The sequence below is a fragment of the Chaetodon trifascialis genome, chromosome 20 (assembly GCF_039877785.1).
Source record: "Chaetodon trifascialis isolate fChaTrf1 chromosome 20, fChaTrf1.hap1, whole genome shotgun sequence".
In the NCBI taxonomy this organism is placed as follows: Eukaryota; Metazoa; Chordata; class Actinopteri; order Chaetodontiformes; family Chaetodontidae; genus Chaetodon; species Chaetodon trifascialis.
Genome location: NC_092075.1, coordinates 954,589 through 976,035, shown reverse-complemented (window position 1 = coordinate 976,035; position 21,447 = coordinate 954,589). Strand labels below are relative to the sequence as shown.

Genomic DNA, 21,447 nt, shown 5'->3' with positions numbered 1-21,447 from the left:
CTGCTGTCAAACTCAGCTGTGCGCATCTGCGCGTGGCTTCGTCCTCTGAGTCCAGCCCGCTGAAGCTTCGCGTGCGTCGGACTCATCATGTTCATCCGCAGCCGCGACGCCGCGTTCACGTCCCAACTCCTCCGATGATTGATCACTTCTTTATCGGATATTAAGAAGCAGAAAGGAGCGAGACTTCTGACTCAGCAGCGTTTGGACGATCCGGACTCCACTGTGAGAGGTGAGTGCATGACGGATGAATGAATGAATGAATGAATGAATGAATGAATGAATGAAGATGAGCGAGTGCAGACCACAGGTTCATTACTGTGTGTGTGTGTGTGTGTGTGTGTGTGTGTGTGTGTGTGTGTGTGTGTGTGTGTGTGTGTGTGTGTGTGTGGTGGCGGCGATGGAACACTGAGACTAACCCATGTTACTGCAGTAAAAGTACAACATCACAGTACAAATACTCTGGTACCTTTCAGCACTTTGCTGAGGTGAAAGTACAAAAGCATTGTCATATTTAAATATAATCAAAGTACCAGAGGTAAAAGTACTCATTGTGCAGAAAGGCTGCTTTCAGCATACTGTTGGTCTATGACTGAATTATTAGTGTTGACGCATTCACGTGCTCATTTCTTGAATGTTGCAGCCGCTGAAGTTTCAGCTCGTTTTAATGACTTCATGCTCTGACTAGAGTAAAAGTATGGAGCTGTAGAAAAAGAAAATACTCAAGTAGAAGTACCTCAAACCAGCACAACACTTGAGTAAATGTGCTGTCCGCAGCTGTCAGTGTTCACAGCGTCCCTCCTCTTCCTCTTCCTCTTCCTCTTCCTCTTCCTCTTCCTCTTCCTCTTCCTCCTGCAGTACTTGAGTGCAGTATTTGTACATGGCCGGGTCTAAGAGCGCGGGGACCCTGAGGGACCTGCAGCTGGCTCTGCAGCTGAAGATCGAGGAGCTCAGACAGAGAGACGCGCTCATCGACGAGCTGGAGCTGGAGCTGGACACCAAGGACGACCTGATCAGACAGCTGCAGGTGGAGCTGGACCGGCATCGCAGCGCGTCGCAGCACGCGGCCACCTCCGCGGACACGGCCAGCACAGGTGTGTCAGTCACCTGCCGGCTCAGGTGGACTCAGTGTGACACGAGTCCTGACGGGAAACATCTTCTCTGCTGTCAGTCCAGAACCCTGAAAATCAGCTTTGACTCGTTTCACTCCCATAAGATAAGATAAGATAAGATAAGATAAGATAAGATAAGATAAGATAAGATAAGATAAGATAAGATAAGATAAGATAAGATGCAGCAGGAATATTAACACACTGACATGAGTACTTTTACATTAAGTACTTAAGGTTTTGGATGCAGGACTTGTACTTGTAAAGGAGTATTTTCTGTGTAGTATTAGTACTCAGGCAGAGGGTCTGGATGGCTGTGAGTCACACTCTGAACTCTGAGGTAATATAAACTTTAACCAGACACCAAGTCAGCTGAGTTTTGGTATTTTATTAATGATATTATTGTAACTGCAGGAATAAAATGCTGAATTATTTATTTATTTATAAACAGTAAGAAAAGAAATACTGCCTGTAAATATTCAGTGTATTATTATATATTTATGATGCGCCTGCACGCTGCAGATGCTTTCTGTTGTTTTACATCTTGCTCCTGAAGACATTATACTTCATTCCAGCTGTGTTTTCTTCACAGCTGGAGGATAAATGAGCTTGAATCTGAACTCAAGATGCTTCCAGGTCATTCAGTTTCCACTGGAAACACAGAGGTCGTGACCTCAGTGTTTCCAGTGGAAACACAGAGGTCGTGACCTCAGTGTTCCCAGTGGAAACACAGAGGTCGTGACCTCAGTGTTCCCATTGGAAACACAGAGGTCGTGACCTCAGTGCTGAAAGAGAGCTGCAAAATGTAATTAGAAGAAATCATTCACTGAGTGGAGAGCAGAAGACAAACTCTGCGTCAGCACTGGTTTCCATCGCCTGTAACACTGCGTCCACAGCTGATCTCAGCTCAGCCTGAAGGTGAAAGAGGGCCGTGGCTGAAGCTGCAGGTTCACTGTGTCAGCTGCTGTCGTCCTGCGCTGTGCAGTGGACAGATGGACGCTAGTGGGCAGCTGTTTGCAGTGTCTCCACGCTGACACGCCTCCGACATGACAGTCACCCTATCATACGTGTGGTCTGCTTCAGTGACTTCAAATCAAACAGGAAGTGGTCACCTGATCTGATCCACTGACACAAACTGACCTGAAAACAGCTCAAAGTCGATGCATTTAATGTTCTTCCTCATCAGCTTCACTGATTTCTGTAAATATCTCTGATTGTGAATCTGATGCAGCGACACATTTCACAGACTGAAAGATGTGAAACGCTCCAAAAACTCTTTTAACTACTTTTCACACACACACACACACACACACACACACACACACACACACACACACACACACACACACACACACGCTGAGCTGGAACAACAGTTCATGTACTTCATAAAACCACAGCACAGTACATCTGGAGCGGGTCGTGGAGGACCGAGGGGTCCGTGGGGGTCCGGCTGTTCTGCTCACGTTGCTCTCTTTGCTCGTGTCTTTAAGGAGCAGCAGCTCAGGCTCCAGCAGCTCCTGATGAGCCTCAGCGCACAAAGAGACAAGCCATCTCTGCAGAGCCGTCAGGGCTGGACCCCTCCCAGCTCACCGACGTTACCCTCACCAGCTACTGCAAGAGCAAGGAGTGAGCAGGACATGCATGCACACACACACACACACACACACACACACACACACACACACACACACACACACACACACACACACACACAGGAGGACAGATCTGTCTGACCGGTTTGTGTGTTTGTAGGTCTAGAGAGCTGATCCAAAGGGCTCTGATGGACAACGACTTCATGAAACACCTGGAACAGGGGCAGGTAACAACGCACCTGCGACCACTGTCCTCCTCCTCGTGTGTTTGATTTGAAACGTCAGCTCACGTGTTGCCTCGTGTGCTCAGATCCTCACCATCATGGACTGCATGCATCCCACCAGCCTGGCCAAAGGCTGCTGCGTCATCCAGGAGGGCGACGACGGCTCCACGGTCTACGTCCTGGAGGGTAAGGCCGCTTGCTGTGTTACTCACTTGTGCTAGCATGTTCCCAGCTGACTAGCATGCTATCATTAGCTTGTCAGCAACAGCAGCTCACCAATTAGCCACGTTTCTAGAAACAAACATTTAGCGAAAGATATGAGAAAAAGTTCTTTGAACCAGCAGAGGGAAAACACGAGGGTTCATCCTGTGGGGACAAAGAACGTCCCCACATTTCAGTCTGTTTAGTCTGAGAGGAAAGACACACCAGCAAGAAAAGATGTCCTCCCTCCAGACTAAAGCCTGTCCTGCTCAACGGGACAAGAGTGATCCTGATCCGGACAGACAGCCGAGAAACAGAGCTCCACCGGAGGAGAAGAAGAGCAAACAGGCAGGGAGCAGCAGCAGTGAGGTGATGTCATGGTGAGGTCACTGTCTGGACGCCGTTCGGTGATAAATCTTATGGCGGCTCACACACAAACTTGTGACGTAGCTTCAGTCCACTTCAGGTGGTGTTCAAGGATGAGGACAGACGGTCTTTCATGCTCTTTCAGCTCTCAGCAGACGCTCAGTCCGCTCCTTTGAATTCATGGCTGGAGCATCGGATTGAGCGCTGCTGTCCTCACCAGTCGGCACCAGTCGGCTCAGCTTATTGTCCCAGTAGAACCTGTTTATGGGCTGAACAGCTTGTGACAGAATGGTTCTTATGCAGATGCTGCTTAAATAACTCACTCACAGTGAGCTTGTGATAACTTGCCCAAAGCTCTCAAGCCTCACGCATTTCAACCCGTTCACACGGCACACCTTCTGTTTCTCACGCAGAGAAATTACCTGGATAACGCCCACCAAGTTGCACCGCTGTTTTTTCTAACAGTGGACCAGGTAGAGGAATGAGTGACTCCTGCCTCTGACTTATCATTATCAGAAATACTGATATGAATACATCACACACAATAAACACAGCACTATCCAAAGGTGTAGAGAGTACCACAAGACATCATTCACCAATAACAACTGACTATATTTCATTTCAGCAGATTTCTCAGAGCTGCAGTGAAAGACACAGAAACAGTGTCGGGGAGACTAGAGGCAGAGAAAGCCAGGTGCTTCTACAGCACCTGAACCAAAAACCCTGATTCAGAAACAAGGAGCGAATCCAACGCTGTGCGATGGATCCATATTCTGGAGATGGAAAACTACAGAAACTACCAATCAACACACATCTCTTACCATTTGGGAAACACCATCTTGTCTATCCAAACAGAGGACCGGCAGCAGGACGGGGGGGTGGATGTGGACAGAAGTCATCATAGCAGCAGGTACTTTGTGCTGAGTAGAACAGAGCAGAGCTGCTGTGTGCTGAGCAGGAACCGCTGCCATGGACCAAACATGGCGCCACTGCTGTGTCGTCCAACTTTCCTGCAGCCTTGAGCTGAAAGTTGACCACAGCTGACGAGCTCCATCAGACCGCTGAGGAGCGAGTGGGCAGGGACTCGCGCTCGTGGGCCTTTGATTGACGTGCCAACGTACTGACAGTGCATTGTGGGACTCGTAGTACTCGTGGTGCATGCAATACATCAGCAGGCCAGCTCTACTAGACATTATCATGTGGGCCAAAGGCATCTGAGTTTGACATGTGCTCTAGAGCAAAACATCTTTTTTTACACTAATAGAGGCACAGATCAGAGATCAGTACAACAGATACATGCCTGTTCAGTACTCCTCTCCTTCATCTTCCTCTTCCTCAGTCCTCTCAGTACCAACCTCCTCCACCGTCTCCTTGAAGAAGAGTTTTCCAGTCGAAGCTTGATGGTTAACAAACGTGCACACTGACTCAAACTGAAATGTTTTCACATTTCTCATCAGCAGTAAAACCAATCTGCTCCTGTATGTTGTCACATGACGTTTGTTTGTTGGTGCAGAGCAAACTGTCAAACTAAGTCTGGAGTTTCCTTATTGGATTACATGACGTGGGCCAAGATTCACCATTCATAAAGATTTTTAACTCTTTAAAAGGAAAAAGTTACCTGAACAACACTGAAGACATAATGCATTTCAGGAACTTTATTTCTAACAGAAAAAAATAATCAAACATTTTCTAACATATTGAAACCATCGTTAAAATCATCTCGAACTGCTGAAGTCTTTTAACACAAAATCACAAAACATTTTCTAACATATTTAACAACATGCAATAAAATAGTCTCGAACTGAACATTTTAAACTGACAAAATCGCAAAACATTTTCTAACGTATTTATCAACGTCCATTCAAATCATGTTTAACTGCTGAACGTTTGAGCTTTGAGCTGTTTTTGTAATATTTTCAACTTTTCAATACTCCTCTCCATCCTCCTCTCCTTCGCCCTCAAGGTAGTCGACTCCAACCTCCTCATAATCCTTCTCCAGAGCTGCCATATCCTCTCTGGCCTCGGAGAACTCTCCTTCCTCCATCCCCTCACCCACATACCAGTGGACAAAGGCACGCTTGGCGTACATCAGATCAAACTTGTGGTCAAGGCGAGCCCAGGCCTCGGCAATAGCGGTGGTGTTGCTCATCATGCACACGGCCCTGTGGACCTTGGCCAGGTCTCCACCAGGAACGACAGTGGGCACCTCGCAGTTGATGCCGACCTTGAAACCAGTGGGGCACCAGTCCACAAACTGGATGGAGCGCTTGGTCTTGATGGCGGCAATGGCAGCATTCACATCTTTGGGCACCACATCACCACGATACAGCAGGCAACAAGCCATGTACTTGCCGTGGCGAGGGTCGCATTTCACCATCTGATTGGTTGGCTCGAAGCAGGCACTTGTGATTTGAGCCACAGAGAGCTGCTCGTGGTAAACCTTCTCGGCAGCGATCATAGGGGCGTAGCTGGCCACAGGGAAGTGGATACGGGGATATGGCACCAAGTTGGTCTGGAACTCTGTCAGATCCACATTGAGGGCACCTTCGAAGCGCAGAGAAGCGGTTACAGACGACACAACCTGAGCGACCAGCCTGTTCAGGTTGGTGTAAGTGGGACGCTCGACGTCGAGGTTCTTGCAGCAGATATCATAGATGGCTTCGTTGTCCACCATGAAGGAGCAGTCACAGTGCTCCAGGGTGGTGTGGGTGGTAAGAACGGAGTTATAGGGCTCCACCACTGCGGTGGACACCTGTGGAGCTGGGTAGATGGAGAACTGCAGCTTGGACTTCTTGCCATACTCCGCAGACAAGCGCTCCATCAGCAGGGAGGTGAAACCAGAGCCGGTGCCACCTCCGAAGCTGTGGTAAATCAGGAAGCCCTGAAGGCCAGTGCACTGGTCAGCCTGAGGACAGAGAGGAAGAGACAACGATCACATGTCAGATACAGCTCTGTCTTTTCATCTCATACTCTGGAGCAAAATCTGCTCTGACTGTACGCACCAGTTTGCAGATCCTGTCCATCACCAGGTCGATCATCTCTCTGCCGATGGTGTAGTGTCCACGGGCGTAGTTGTTGGCAGCATCCTCCTTCCCAGTGATCAGCTGGTCAGGGGGGAACAGCTTGCGGTAGGTCCCTGTGCGCACCTCATCTAAGGAAATGACCATAAATTATATGAGGGTTTAAATAACTGAGGGAACAATAAAACATAACGAAAGAGCAACAATGATATTTTTTCTACAATTTATTTCATTTCATTTTACCGATAACAGTGGGCTCCAGGTCCAAAAAAATCGCTCTGGGATTGTGTTTTCCAGTTTCAGTCTCACTGAAGAAGGTGCTGAAAGAAACATCTCCTACTCCGAGAGTCTTGTTACTGGGTATCTGTCCCTCTGGCGTGATCCCGTGTTCCTGACAAAAAAGCTCCCAGCAGGCATTGCCAATCTGGACACCAGCCTGACCTACATGGATGGAGATACACTCACGCTGGAGGAAAACAAAGACAATTTGTAACAGTCAGCATTCATTTTCAACAGACATTTACATACGTTTCAACCATTTCTAATTACATGCTTCAGATTATACATCATATGTTTAAGATAGCTCAAAATCTAAGATCATCATCATGACAAAGTCAGCTGACACATGCTGCACATTTAATCTTATTTTGAGATATAATTAATGAAGATATGTTTAAGGCAGAAAAAAATCTCATGTTGAGAAAATCCTTAAAGATCTCTGGAAGAACATAATTTCAATTATACATCAAGTATACAAATATCTGGTTGCAGTCAGGCGCTTTAAATAGGAGGTAAGACAGAGGAATATGACAAGGCTACTGATGTAACCCAACTGGGTATGTCAGTGTGTGCAGAAAAGCCTACAAGTGTGACTAAAATTTAATTTATGGTCAAACCTTTTCCATTAGAAAGAACACAACAAGAAATTAAATAAATGCCACTTTAACAGCAGAATAAAGCACAATCAAAGCAGTGTTGTGTCGGTGGCGGACAAAACGAGCAGAGCCGCTTTGTTTTATTTTTTGCTGAACTTCTTTTCTGTTCAAGCCGCACATGATTGGTCAATAACATGACGTGTGGTGTCTTCTACTGAGCAGGGGGTGCAGCAGGGTTACAGACACAGCGCGCACACATATACACACCTGCACTAAGAAATGCCGAATTAAATTTTTTTATTTGTATGAATTTATGATTCATTTATCAGATCAGACCCCCGTCAAAATCTCACTCTGAACTCAGTTCAAAACTGACAGCCCTGATTTTAGCGTTTAGCAATGCTAATGCAACCAACAATGCTAACCGTTACACCAGCCGTTGTTCCATAGTTTGTTCAGTTTGCGGTCGCATCTCTCCACCATCCGCGAAAACAAACCGCTGAAGTGAAATGTCTGTGTTGTTGAAGTAAAGTCACCTGCGCATCACGCAGACTCCACCACGTTTTTATCATAAAACATGAAACTCTGTTCACTGCTCTTCACCATAAGACTTGCAGGCAAACGTTAGCAGAAGCTAAACGTTCAGCTATTAGCTAGCTAGTTATTCAGCTATTAGCTATTGGCGAACGTTAGCAGAAGCTAAACGTTCAGCTATTAGCTAGCTAGCTAGCTAGCCAACACCGAACATGACGTTAACTTAAACTGATAAGTGTCGCGGGCTGTTAGCTTGGTAAAACCTGATTAAATCAAAAATAAACCTTGCATTATTCCCTACTCACCATGTTTCCTGACACCTACTCTTCTTACTCAAGTTGAAAAGCGAACTGACAAAAACACGTATTCCGCTGTCCGGACTTCCTATGAGAGATATAACTGAAATATGAGTCTTTATATAGTTGGATTTTTTTTAGTCCCTTGCGCGGGAAAAGAACAGCGGAATCCTATTGGTTGAAAGTGACTGTCAATAACATGATGTGTGGTGGCTTCTGTGTGTAAGTACTGAGCAGGGGGAGAGCGGCGCGAATTACAGACACAGCGCGCGCGTGATTGATCTGACCAGCACAGACATGATCTCTATAAGCAGTTTCCATTGTATTATTTTATTAATGTGCACATTTAAATTAGAGAATGATGTTCATAATGCTGCACATTTCAGCAGCATTTAAACATGATTTGGTTATAGAAGAATGTGATTATGAAGCTGCTGGTTTCAAATGACCTATATAATACACAGTATTGTTTCAGACAGTGTCCCTTAGAGATTAATCTGTGCATTTTTTTTTTTTACTGTTTTCTGACAGTTTTCTCACTTTTAGACTAGTCTAAGTTTAAACTTCACTTCAATCGTCAGGTGGATTAATTAATTAATTAGCTGCTGTCGTTGTGTGTTCGCAGAGGGAATGGTTGAGGTGACCAAACAAGGAAGGAAACTTTGCACCATCGGTCCGGGGAAAGTGTTTGGGGAACTGGCGATCCTGTACAACTGCACTCGCACAGCATCGGTAACAGGTAACACACACGATCACACACTCACGACGCACTGCTCCCACCAACAAGCCCATTGTTTTCTCGTAATCTGATGTTCAGAGACGGTGAAAATGAGGGTCAGTGACGCAGATGTTTGACCCTGACAACACCGCTGAAGGCCTCTTCATCCATCAGTGCTGCTGGCAGAGGAATAAAGTCAGACTGTGAAAATGCTTTAACGGCACAGTCATTTTAATCATTCAGTGACAAATGAAGTGGTCACGTCGACCACAAACATCACTGCACAGCCTCGTTTTCCCCTAAACACCAGCCTGTCTGAACGTCTTCCTTCACCTGTGGAGCTCTTTCACACCCCCTCATTTACAACATGCTGCTGTGAAGCCTTTCAATCTGACAGATATCTCCAAATAAGCAGAAATAAAGCTGAAACTCTCGGCGCGGTCCGATGCCATTACTGAGGATTTAAGGGGCTGAGCCGCAGCATTAACATTTGTGATCCACTTTAAAGTAAAACTGTGATTTCTGAAGGTGAGTCAGGTTTCTGTCTTCTTACCGAAGTAAAATGTTCCCTCGCTCACTTCAGCAGGACAAGATGAAAGTTAAAGTCATCTGCAAACAACCTTTACACAGCTAGCATGTTGGCTAATGCAAGCTAATATTAGAAACCTAAGAGTGTATTAAATTCACTGTCTAACATTTTATCTGTATCGTGCCTTCAAAGATTCACGTCATCAAACGGAAAAAGTCGAGCCGAGTTTCATTTAAACGTCCAGTGTGGTTTTATATGACGAGCTAATCCGGTTTCCCCAAGTCACATTTGATCGGATGAATTTCTGTCCATGCGTCAGAGTTTGTAGGAAAATAAAAGAGATTTTGATATAAAAACAGGTAAAACTCATTTTCTGTATTAACATATAAGACGAGACGACGCAGGATCAGAAATACTCTGATCTGTGTTTTCTGTCGCTGTGTCTGAAGGGAGAGCTTTCACTCTTCATCCTGTTTGATTCGCCTCCTCATCGATCTCTCAGCACTCTGCACGCTCACGCTTTGCAGATCTAATCCTTCATCTTCGCGGCCGCCGGTTGGGCTTCAGATGCAGGATGAGCTTTAAATGTGGTGTGAAACTGGTTTGTGTTGGCGTGTTTGTGGTTCACTTTGATGAGCTGGAGGGACGCCGGGGCCCTGACTGATAAACGGAGTGTTTTTGGCACGATGCTGTTGACGGCGCTCGTGCTCTTGGCTGTGCGACATTAAAAAATCAGACGGATCTATAAACACATTTATCTGTAAAAGCGGTCCTGAGTTCATCTTTTCTGAGTCTCTTTCATTCAGCGTCCTTGTGCTTTTCAATGTCATCAAGTGAGAGAAAGAGTGAGACACGTTCATCAGCCCTGCAGAAATCAGCCATCAGGTCCTGATCATCCTTTCCCTGACAGGAAGCAGCGTTTTCACAAACATTTGATGAAATGACTGCGTGAATCATCGCCTTCTCCGCAGCCTTTTCTGTCCTGCAGCTGATTGTTTTAACCTTAAAGCATCGTTTCCTGCGCAGCAGGCAGACTCAGTTAGAGACCAGCTGGTGGACAAAGAGACAGATATGTCCCTCAGGAGCTGGTGGAGACCAAAAACAGAGCAAACAGAGAGAGAACGCCGGACGACGATCATCAGGCGACACAAACACGACTCAGCAGCTGTTTGGAAGAAAAACTCCTGCATGCAGACTTAAAGGAATCATTCAGCCTTCTGAGAAACAGCTTAGATGAAACGACTGATACCAGCCACACACCTGTCCACACACCTGTCCACACACCTGTCCACAAACATGACGCTACAGCCAGCAGCGGGTTAGCTTAGCTTAGCATACAGGCTGGAAGCAGGGGCAGCTAGCGTGAACCTGTACGTAAATAAAACAAAAATAACAGATTCCGTGAAGTCGACCTGATCATAGTGTCCTGACAGACCACAGGTGTGTTTCCTTCGCGTTAAACTTTACGTTTCTCTATGTTTCAGTGGTACTTTGTGGCAGCGCTGTGGTGAAGGGCCGGTCACGTTTCGGCTCAGAGGACACGGGGTCCTGCTGCTTGGCCGTCGTCACGTCACGGCCTCGTCCTCCTGATGAGAAGCTCGTAAACGTGTTCGGCTGATCTGAACGCTGTGGAAACACTGATATGATTCATATGAAACGTACAAATTTAACGCAGTGTGAACATCTTGCTGAAGACTGTCTTCAGCTGTTAAGTGAAGAGAAACTGAAGGAGCTGGTTGAGCGATCTGGATGAGGTCAAACCAGCTGTGGTCTGAAAAGGCCGCGTGTTAGCAGGTTGAACAGGCTGTCGCAGCGAAATATTAAATGTGAAATGAAAAAGGATTTTTTCTCGGAGTTGCAGCCTTATTGAAAAATGTAATGATTACTTTAATGGAAAAGAAGAGGGGAAAATGGAAGAAATGACGAATCCACGGCTGGATTCAACAACGACTTCTGATCATCGGCCTCATCAAACTGCGCGGCCGGCTGAACGTGTCCTCTGGGCCGCGGGTTTGAGTCTCCTGCTCCGAGCTCAGCTGATGACCACCAAGACGTTATGAAGGCTGATTTATCCACAGGAGACAAACTGACGGAGGAGCGCTCTGTGACATGTGAAATGAAGGAGCTGAAGGAGGCGTCAGAGAGGACTTTACATGTAAACGTCATGGATGGACAGGAGGACATGTTGACTGATGTTTCCATAGCAACGTGGATGATGAAAGGCAATTAAACTGAAAGTCATGGAAGCCGGTGGCAGAAACCAGTTCAGCGCCACCTGCCCTGCTGGATTTAGACCTTCGTCCTTTATGAGGTGAAGATGGTGAGATACGGCGTGCCGGCGGCGCCGTGACGCAGGGCAGCAGGATGTAAACAGCTGGTGAAATTAAACCTTTGATGGGATTAGAGCCGACGCAGATAACCGCCGCCGCATGTGTGTGTCAGCTTCAGCTTTAAGCAGTCTTAGTGAGGACATCTGTGCTGTGAGGACACCGGCTGGACCTCACCGCTGCAGAGGAGTGCTCGAAGGATTCGGCTTGAAGGTTCAGGTGTGAGGGTCGGCATGAGGCGTTCAGGTGCAGTGGGTCAGGAGCATCTCCAGACCTGTTTTACAGCATGTAGAAACACACTTTCCAGCAGTTCACAAATTAATATTTTTCATTTGAACTATACACAAGATGTGTCCCACTGAAAGCCTCCTCGTGTTTCCACGTCACACGGCGAAGGCATCTGTGTGTGTGTGTGTGTGTGTGTGCGCTCTTGTTTCTTTGCATTTATCCTTGAGGAAAGTTTCTTGTTTCTGTGACCTTTGAAAAGCCTCGCTGTGTGTCCGTGAAGCTGCCGTCTGTCCTGCTGAGCTGCGACTGACGGACGCCTCGTTCACCTGAAGCAGCTCACAGTCAGAATAACAGAAACGTTCAAGAGCGTCTCTGCTGACCTTCACTCACAGCTGCTTTTGTCTCCCTCAGAGACATTCTTAAGTTTTTCATGGACTTTGTTGACAGTAAGACAAACGTGATGTATTGTCCTTTCAGATCAATAAATGTGTCCAGACTCTGTTCTTGATGGTCTTCATTCCTACCTGTGGCTTCAAACGTGTCCGATGACCAGACATAAAGTGAATGATGGGATTATGATAGCAGCCGTCTACACTGTGTCCAAATCTGTCTTCATATTATTCTGGGACACAGTCTGTCCCACCTGTCCCCAGGTGGGTGTCACATAAAGTGAGTGTACATAGAGACATTTCTCTCAGGTGGTGTGTGAGATCACAGCCGCATCAGAGCTTCAGAGCAGCTGAACATGCAGAAACAGAGACGATCATCAGTGCTGTGTTCTCAGACAGCGTCCTCAGACAGCGTCCTCAGACATCCTCAGACGTCCTCAGACAGCGTCCTCAGACAGCGTCGACAGCGTCCTCAGACGTCCTCAGAGACCAGGGACTCATCCACGGCGTGCAGAAGCTGAATATTTTCCCAGCAGCTCGCTCTCAGCGCCAACACTTTACAGAGCCGGCGTCTGCTGTGGGTGTGAAGTGTGTGTGTGTGTGTGTGTGTGTGTGTGTGTGTGTGTGTGTGTGTGTGTGTGTGTGTGTGTGTGTGAAGTGTGTGTGAAGTGTCTGTGTGTGTTAGTGCAGCTCCTGATCTCAGTGAGTTTACCTGTGAAGGTGAAGCAGTTTAACCGTTTATCCTGTGACGTACTGAGACTGAGCACCACCTTTATGTCCTTCATGTGAGGCATGTCAGAGCCTGACAGACACCTGTCTGTCTGTCTGTCTGTCTGTCTGTCTGTCTGTCTGTCTGTCTGTCTGTCTCTCTGTCCATCTCTCTGTCTCTCTGTCCATCTGTCTGTCTGTCTGTCTGTCTGTCTGTCTGTCTGTCTGTCTGTCTCTCTGTCCATCTCTCTGTCTCTCTGTCCGTCCTTCTGTCCATCTCTCTGTCTCTCTGTCTCTCTGTCCGTCTCTCTGTCCGCAGCCCTGACCGACATCAAGCTCTGGGCGATTGACCGTCAGGGCTTCCAGACCATCATGATGAGGACTGGTCTCATCAAACACTCCCAGTACACCGACTTCCTGCGCAGGTACAGCTCACACACCTGCCCACCGCCGCCCCGTTTCGAGCTCTCACCACGCGACAGTGACTCACGTCTCTCCCTGTAAACTGTCCTCGCAGCGTCCCCTCGTTCCAGTCGCTGCCTGAGGACGTTCTCAGCAAACTGGCCGATGTTTTGGAGGAGGTGATGCTTTCTATTTCCAGCACTCTTTCACGAACTGATCTGACGTATCGCTGCACATGATTCACGTCTCTCTCTGCTCCCTCAGACTCATTACAGCGACAGTGATTACATTATCCGTCAGGGAGCCACCGGAGACACATTCTTCATCATCAGCGAAGGACAGGTGAGGAAGAGCGCTGGCGAGAGAGTGAAAGAGAGTAATTAATGCAGAGGGAGGAGGAAAACGGGGGAGAAGGTGAAAGCAGAGCTGAGAGGTCAGGTGGTTTCTGGGCCTGAGTGTGGGCTCGTGTGACACCCCCCCCCCCCAAATAAACCTCCACAGAGAAGACGTGCTGCCTCTGCAGTGTAGAGCACATCATCATGAAAGCTGAGGAAAGGTTTCACTGACGCCTCACAGGTCAGGGTCTGCTGTCCTGTCAGCCCCCTCCCCCAGGAGCCAGGTGCATTGTGGGTGTTGTTTCTGTTCCTGTCGCCCTCAGTATCTGTTGTTGATTACTGGGAGTTTTCTGGATGGTTTGCTGTGATATTTTGTGGTTCTCTGTATGAGTCTGTGGATTATTGATCGGCTGCAGCTGCAGGTTTGTCTCCAGCATGAAGGTCAACCGACAGCTTCGTCATGGCGATGACTCGTGTCAGCGTGGTCATCTGGACGACTGAGGTTCATGTTTTATTCTGTCTTGATGACAAAACATCAGTGAGGCGACAAAGATGTGATTTACTGTGTTTCAGTGCCTTCGTTAAGGCTTTAGATGACCGTCCATGAAGTGTCCTCTGGTTCCACCAATCAGATGACTAAATACTCATTCAGTCATTTCTATGATGAAAACTAGTCTGACACTTAAAGGCAGAAGTACTGCTTTTCCATGTTTTAACTCATTTTTAGCTTATTCTCTCGAGCGTGTGACCTACTGCACATGCTCAGTAGAGGTTCTCCCACTGGCCCCGCCCTCTCAGCCCGACATTAGGAGGATGTCACAAAAATTTAAATAGCTTTGCTTGAGTGGTTTTATTAAGATTAAACTCATTTTTATTAAAAACCCGCAATGCAAAGTGTAGTAATTGGTGTGTTTGAAGTTCGAGGTTTTAATAGTTTTATAGTTGGAAAAATGCTTTTTTTCTGGGAGGCGAATCATCCAATCATAGTGAGCCCTTGAAATCACACCCCGGCCCATTACCCCAGACTTCGTTTGTTCGCTGTGATTGGATGGACAAAGGCGACTGTCTGTCACGATGCTTCGATTGTTGCAGTACCGTGAGCGGCCACTGGGGCGAACTGGCAGTGTGGGTGAGCGGGGCCATCGATCGTAGCATCAGACGTAGTCGGTAGCTTTGCTTTATTCTCCAGAGCTCCTGATTAAACATCAGGGACCATTTTTAACTATGGTCCTCGTCAGGATGCCTGTCAGCTGTCAAAAAGCTTTGGACTGGTGAGATATCAAATCCAGAGGACAAACAAGGACAAATGGACATTGTGAAACAGGATAATGTGATTGGTTGTCTCTGCTCAGCAGCTGACTCAAATGGGAAACAGTTTGGGCTCATGAGGTCTTTACTGAGCAGGAACCGAACAGGTGAAGCTAACCTGAGCTGTGATGTCCACAGGTGAAGGTGTCTCAGCAGGACTCGGCCAATGACGAGCAGGTGACTGTGAAGACTCTGTCCAAAGGGGACTGGTTTGGAGAGCAGGCTCTGAAAGGGTGAATCACACACACACACGCAGACACACACACACACACACACACACACACACACACACACACACACACACACACATGCAGACACACACACACACACACACACACACACACACACACACACACACACACACACACATTATAAAAATGCTCTGAAGCGTCACCACCTGCGTCTGATCGTCCCCTCTTGGCTCGTCCACTGGCTTCGTCTCTAATCTCTAAAAACCTTTAAAACCTTCCTTGAGTTCTGCCTGAAGACACCTTCAGGGAGGAGGTTTGGAGGACTACAGGTGTGCCAAGACCACTCCTCCCAGTCCTCGAGGTGTGGTCAGACCACAACAGCACGTCAAATGTCTTTTTCTTCTATAGTCACTGAACACAGAGTCTAAGCCCGCGTCTCACTTCATGTCTCCTCTGCAGGGAGGACGTCCGGACAGCCAGCGTCACGGCTGTGGGAGACGTCACATGTCTGGTCATCGACAGAGAGTGAGTGAGTCTTTGTTGACGCGGTGGAGGAGTCTGCGGTTCGCTCTCTGTGACGCCGTCTTTGTGTTTCTGGCTCAGACGCTCTTTTGTACGTATGTCCCAGGTCGTTCAAGCAGCTGATTGGAGGACTGGACGAAGTCAACAACAAGCAGTATGACAGCGATGAGGTCAAAGCGAAGTGAGTTCACTCGTTTACTTCAAAGCAGGACGAACAGACGAGCTTTCAGAGCGTCTCCAGCGACGTTTTGTTCATCACTGTTTGACCTTTGACTGCTGCATCTCCTTGTGTGTCTTCTTCTGTGGTGCTGTTTATCTCCATCAACCAGTGTTCCAGCTGTGTGCTGTCCTGTCCAACATGGACGCCTTCTGCCTTTGACTCTTTGTATTGTCCTCATTAACGTGTCCTTCACTGTCCTCTCCAGGCTGCAGGCGGAGGCAGATTTCTTCTCCAGCGTGTCCCTGAGTGACATCAACATAACCTGCACTCTGGGGATGGGGGGCTTCAGTCGCGTGGAGCTGGTCAGTCTACGGGTGCTGATGAAGCTGAGGACGTGTAGACACGTGAAGTTCTTGTCTGAGTGTGTGTGTGTGTGTGTGTGCGTGTGTGTGTGTGTGTGTGTGTGTGTGTGTGTGTGTGTGTGTGTTCAGGTGCAGTTAAAGAACGATCCCAACCGATCGTTTGCCCTCAAAGTGTTGAAGAAACGGCACATCCTGGACACCAGCCAGCAGGGCCACATCCTGTCAGAGCGCCGCATCATGATGGAGGCTCACAGTCCGTTCATCATCAGGTCAGAGTCCAAACGGACGAGGAGATCAAACCCTGGTCATAGCTTTGAGTTACACTAACTACTCAGTCTGAGACCTCTGGGGACAATTTGTCTTAAAGTCTGTGAGGAGGGACCGTCCACACTACACTCGAATGCTGTTTGGACAAACAGAGTCTCGGGGACAGACCTGGACACTCTCCTGTGTTGCGTCAGTACTTTACACACTTCTTCTTCTTCTTCTTCTTCTTCTTCTTCTTCTTCTTCGCCTGCCTTCCTGCAGGCTGTATCGGACCTTCAGAGACTCTAAATATCTCTACATGCTGCTGGAGGCCTGCCTCGGAGGAGAGCTGTGGACGCTACTGCGAGACAGGTGTGAGACTGTGTGTGTCGGTGTGTCCAGGTGTGAAAGACCACAGTCCTCAGGCTCAGCGCTTTGTCTTTCAGGGGCTCGTTTGATGACAGCACCACTCGCTTCTACACTGGCTGCGTCATCGAGGCTCTGGCTTTCCTGCACTCCAGAGGGATCATCTACAGAGACCTCAAACCCGAGAACATCATCCTGGACCACCGAGGATACGCCAAGCTGGTGTGGACGCGCTCTCCAGACGTGACAGGTCAGGGATTTGACACTGAAGACGCTCTTCATGTGTGTGTCTTCTGCCCAGGTGGACTTCGGCTTTGCTAAGAAGGTGGGTCTGGGTAAGAAGACGTGGACGTTTTGTGGGACCCCTGAGTACGTGGCCCCTGAGATCATCCTGAACAAAGGCCACGACAGTTCAGCCGACTGCTGGTCACTGGGAATACTGGTCTTTGAGCTGCTCAGTGGCAGGTACTCAGCAGACGTTATGTATTATCAGGGGGGGAGTATTCAGATCCTGTACTGAAGTAAAAGTACTCGTATCACAATGAGTACTTTTACTTTTGGTAACATTTTGTCTCCAGTCCTCCATTTTCAGGCTCTGACCCCATGAAGACCTACAACATCATCCTGAGAGGCATCGACATGATCGAGTTTCCCAAGAAGATCACCAAGAGCGCCACCAACCTCATCAAACGGCTCTGCAGGTTGTCAGTCCACCTTAACTGTGCGGACGGCGTCGAGCAGAGCGCCGGTCCACCTTAAACATCTTTACTATCTGTGTGTTTCTCAGGGACAATCCTTCAGAGCGGCTGGGAAATCAGAAAAACGGAGTCAAGGACATCCAGAAACACAAGTGAGACAGTAAAGATGAGATGAGTCTTCACTGAGGAGATGGCTCTGTAGTCATGGCAACATGTCCTTGTCCTTCAGGTGGTTTGAGGGTTTCAACTGGGACGGTCTCCGCCAGGGAACCGTCGACTCCCCGTTCACGCCCACAGTGAGTGTCCTGCAGCGTCTCTGTGAGCTGACAGGACGCGGGTGACAGCGCTAACGTCCTCTGTTCTTCTGCCAGGTGGACGGACCGTTGGACAACAGCAACTTTGACTACTTCCCAGAGGACGCAGACGACCCTCCTCCTGATGAAGAGTCTGGCTGGGACCTTGAGTTTTAACAGGACAGGACAGTGAGAACGGGATTGTCAGAAAGAGACGCTGAAGAGTTCGCTTGTAGTCAAAGGTCAAAGGTCAAAGGTGGAAAGCCGAGAAAACAGATTTAACTTTAAATATCGTTTGAAAGACAGCAATCACAACCGAGGAGTGTCATAATATTACAAGAACAAGTGATGATTTTTCAAAATAAAATCAGAATTAGGACAAAGAATAATCTTATCACTTCATGAGAGTAAAGTTTTTACAATAAATCCTAATTTTTAAATAATTAACTGACTTTATTGAGGAAAATGTCAGAATATCTCAAATACAAGTCACGATTGGACAAAGAAAGGTTCCACTGTTTGACTAAAAGTCGGCGTATTTTGAGATTTTCAGACTCTTTGAGACTCTTAAAGTTCAGGACTCTTTGTTTCCGTCCTGAAGGTCCCAGAATGCATCACAGCAGAGATTTATCAGGTTCAGGATATTCAAACCATGCACGTTAAATCTCTTCGTCATGAATTATTCCACACAGTTATGATGTTGAACATTTTCCCAGCTGAGCTCTCTTTGTGTTTCAGGGTCTGTCTGCTCAGACAGTCCAACAAAAGAAGCAGCTTTCTCTCAAAGCGTCGCTTCTGCTTCTGTCCTGTTGCTAATATGAGTGCTTTTGGACATATTTTGTGATTTTAGTCTCTTTAGACTTTAGACGTCATCAGTGTTCAGCTTCCCTTCGAGGTGCCTTCAGGAAATACTTCAACATGTCTTTGTGACATGTGAAGATCATCATCGATTCAGACTGACTGAACATTAGAGCGCCGTGCTGCCTTCAGGTACCAGACCTGCTGGGACATGAGAAATGCGTCAGAGTTGATTCAGTGTAAGCAGCAGAGCCGCAGGGGTAAATATGAAGGGACAGCTGGGCCTCGGTAATCCCCAAGTCACTGAGAAATGACATTTACGAGCAGAGAGGAAGCAAATCTGGTCTGCAGCTGACGGAAAACGATCCATATCTTCCAACTCTGCTTTCAATTCAGTCTCATTTTCACTGAGCGGTTGATCAGGAACTGACCGTTCGCTAAACTCGTCCTCAAAGAGCGATTCTGTTCGTACTTTAACGACCTTAACGAGGCCTTTGTGTTTCCTCATGAGGAGATATAAAGAGCGACGCTCACGTCTTTCTTTAGTTTTCACAAACATCAAACAAAAGGGGAAGACATTCATTTAACAGTGTTTATCTGTTCTAAAATGCTGTGTTAGCATGCTTGGCTAACTAGCTTACACCTCACAGCAGTAAGTGAGCGCTGCCTCCAGGCCAAAGCCACGATTCAAGCTTGAACTAGGACACTTAGGTAAATTAGGTGAGTTATGATAGAAAAAGTCCTTTTTAACGACTAGTTCATCCACTCAGAAACATTTCCTCAGTGTGTGGAAGTTCAGCCTGTATGATGCTACATCAGAGTTTAAGCTAACGTTAGCCGCTCTGTCCTGCTGTAATTTGATTTAATGTAAACGCGCAGCTGCAGCCAAACCTCCGTCAGATAACATCACATTTACTCATTTATTAATCCTCAACTTGAAAACCTTTCTTCTCTTTAAAGTGACAAATACTTTCTGAACAATAAAGCGTAAGTCTGACGTTCATTTTTATTTGTGTCCTATAAAATGGCTAACTAGCCTTAGCCTTTAGGCTAGTTAGCCTTGAGAACAATGCCTGACCTGTTAGCTTTAACAGTCGTTCATATTCAGATCTTTTTTTCTCCTTTTAAAGGAATCAGCTGCAAACATTAAAAAGTCAGACAGTGTTTTCAACCACTGGAGCTAACGTTAGCTTATAGCTAACTAGCTACAGCCATTTCAGCAAAATTCAACTTATGTATTTATTATGAACAGAAAGTTTGAAAAAAAAAATTGTAAAATTTCAAGAAAAAAGTCATATCTACAGAATAAAGAGAAGATTTTACACACACACACACACACACACACACACACATAAAAAACACATTTTGTCGAGGATAAAGTCAAATAATGTAAAAGAAAAGATGTCAAAAAAATGTATTTTACAAAAAGTAATAACAATAAAGTTGTGCTGTTTCACTTGGAGATGCTCTCAGACTCTTTCACTAGAAATACGACCTTTTTCTGAGAATATTCAGACTTTTTCTGTCATAGTGGGCTTAAACTCCTCGTCTGACTTCTCCTCGTGGATTAAACCTCCAGCCGACTCCTCTGGACTCCTTCAGGCGGCGGCGGCCTCCTTCCTGCTCCGTCTGTGTGGATTCTGGTCTGTTCCCTCAGTGCTTGAATCAGCTGTTATTCACAGTTTAATTGAGTTATTTTTGCACTCAAAGCAAACACGTGAATTTTTTTGGTTTCCTATTTCTGGACCTTTTCTGACTGGCTGACTGCCCCTTTGATTTTTTACAGCCTGCCTGTCTGTGCTGTACCATACGTCCATATGGATGTGCTTTAAATGCTATTTTTACTTGTTTTGTGTGGGGCTGAAACACGTGAAAGCGTCTCTACGCTGACAGCATTCCTCTGGTCGTGGTTTCATGTCGGTGGCTGAGTCGTGTGTTTATGAGGACTCGTTTCACTGTGTTCACTTCGAATCAGGGAACTAATTAAAAGTTAAAATAATTCGTGGAGCTGGACGCCGTCGGGCCTCAGAGGTGGCGGTTTGTTGCAGGGCTCTGGTGTGGAGGGGTCAGTCAGTGCTGGAGGGGCAGTTAATGAAAGCTGGAGTGTGGAGGGGGTGTTTATCTGCTGACCTGCAGGCCGTGAAGCCAGCCGAGGCGTTTGAGGGTCACTGCTTCCTGTGGTGAACCGGGCAGCGATGGAAACACAGACCCTCCACTAACGACGCTCCCACGATCCGCTGATAAGCGACGCAAAGATAAGACACACTGATTTTTCCACATTCCCTCCAACAGCACCGCCGCCAACAGAGCTAACGTTAGCTCGCTCTGCTAGCTGCAGGGCGACTTTAAGCACTGATTCACCTGTGACATTAAAATCATGAGCCTCCAATGAAAGCTGGTTTTTATATAATCGATGACAAAGAGTCAAAGACTGAACATGTAAAAGCTGAAAAACACAAAAGTTCAATTAGCTTAAAAAAGGAAGTGACAATTCAACTCAGAAAACTGAATCTGTTTCTGTGATTGTTGACCTTTACGTGAATTAAAACACCCTCAGAACTGCCTTACAAACCATTTATTAATTCAAATGTTCAGTTTTTTATTTATTGGAAATATTTTTAGATCTTTCTTTAATAAATGTTTTTTGGATCTA

General features: G+C 46.9%; 2 protein-coding genes across 2 annotated transcripts; one reads left to right on the top strand and one right to left on the bottom strand.

Annotated features, from left to right (window-relative positions):
• The first annotated feature begins 8 nt into the window (after positions 1–8).
• On the top strand, positions 9–20,255 carry LOC139348464 (cGMP-dependent protein kinase 1-like). Its single transcript, XM_070988623.1, has 21 exons — positions 9–229; positions 856–1,091; positions 2,597–2,732; positions 2,859–2,925; positions 3,009–3,108; positions 8,840–8,953; positions 13,433–13,538; positions 13,631–13,694; positions 13,780–13,857; positions 15,297–15,391; positions 15,809–15,874; positions 15,978–16,052; positions 16,297–16,393; positions 16,523–16,662; positions 16,922–17,011; positions 17,086–17,227; positions 17,307–17,470; positions 17,584–17,706; positions 17,793–17,855; positions 17,933–17,999; positions 18,075–20,255. The coding sequence occupies exons 2-21, from the start codon at positions 878–880 to the stop codon at positions 18,171–18,173; spliced, it is 2,100 nt and encodes a 699-aa protein (XP_070844724.1). The 5' UTR covers positions 9–229; positions 856–877; the 3' UTR covers positions 18,174–20,255.
• LOC139348465 (tubulin alpha-1B chain-like) lies at positions 5,131–6,865 on the bottom strand. Its single transcript, XM_070988624.1, has 3 exons — positions 6,753–6,865; positions 6,492–6,640; positions 5,131–6,394 (listed from the first exon to the last, which is right to left on the bottom strand). Exons 2-3 carry the CDS (start codon positions 6,525–6,527, stop codon positions 5,414–5,416), a joined length of 1,017 nt encoding a protein of 338 aa, XP_070844725.1. The 5' UTR covers positions 6,528–6,640; positions 6,753–6,865; the 3' UTR covers positions 5,131–5,413.
• Positions 20,256–21,447: the final 1,192 nt, after the last annotated feature.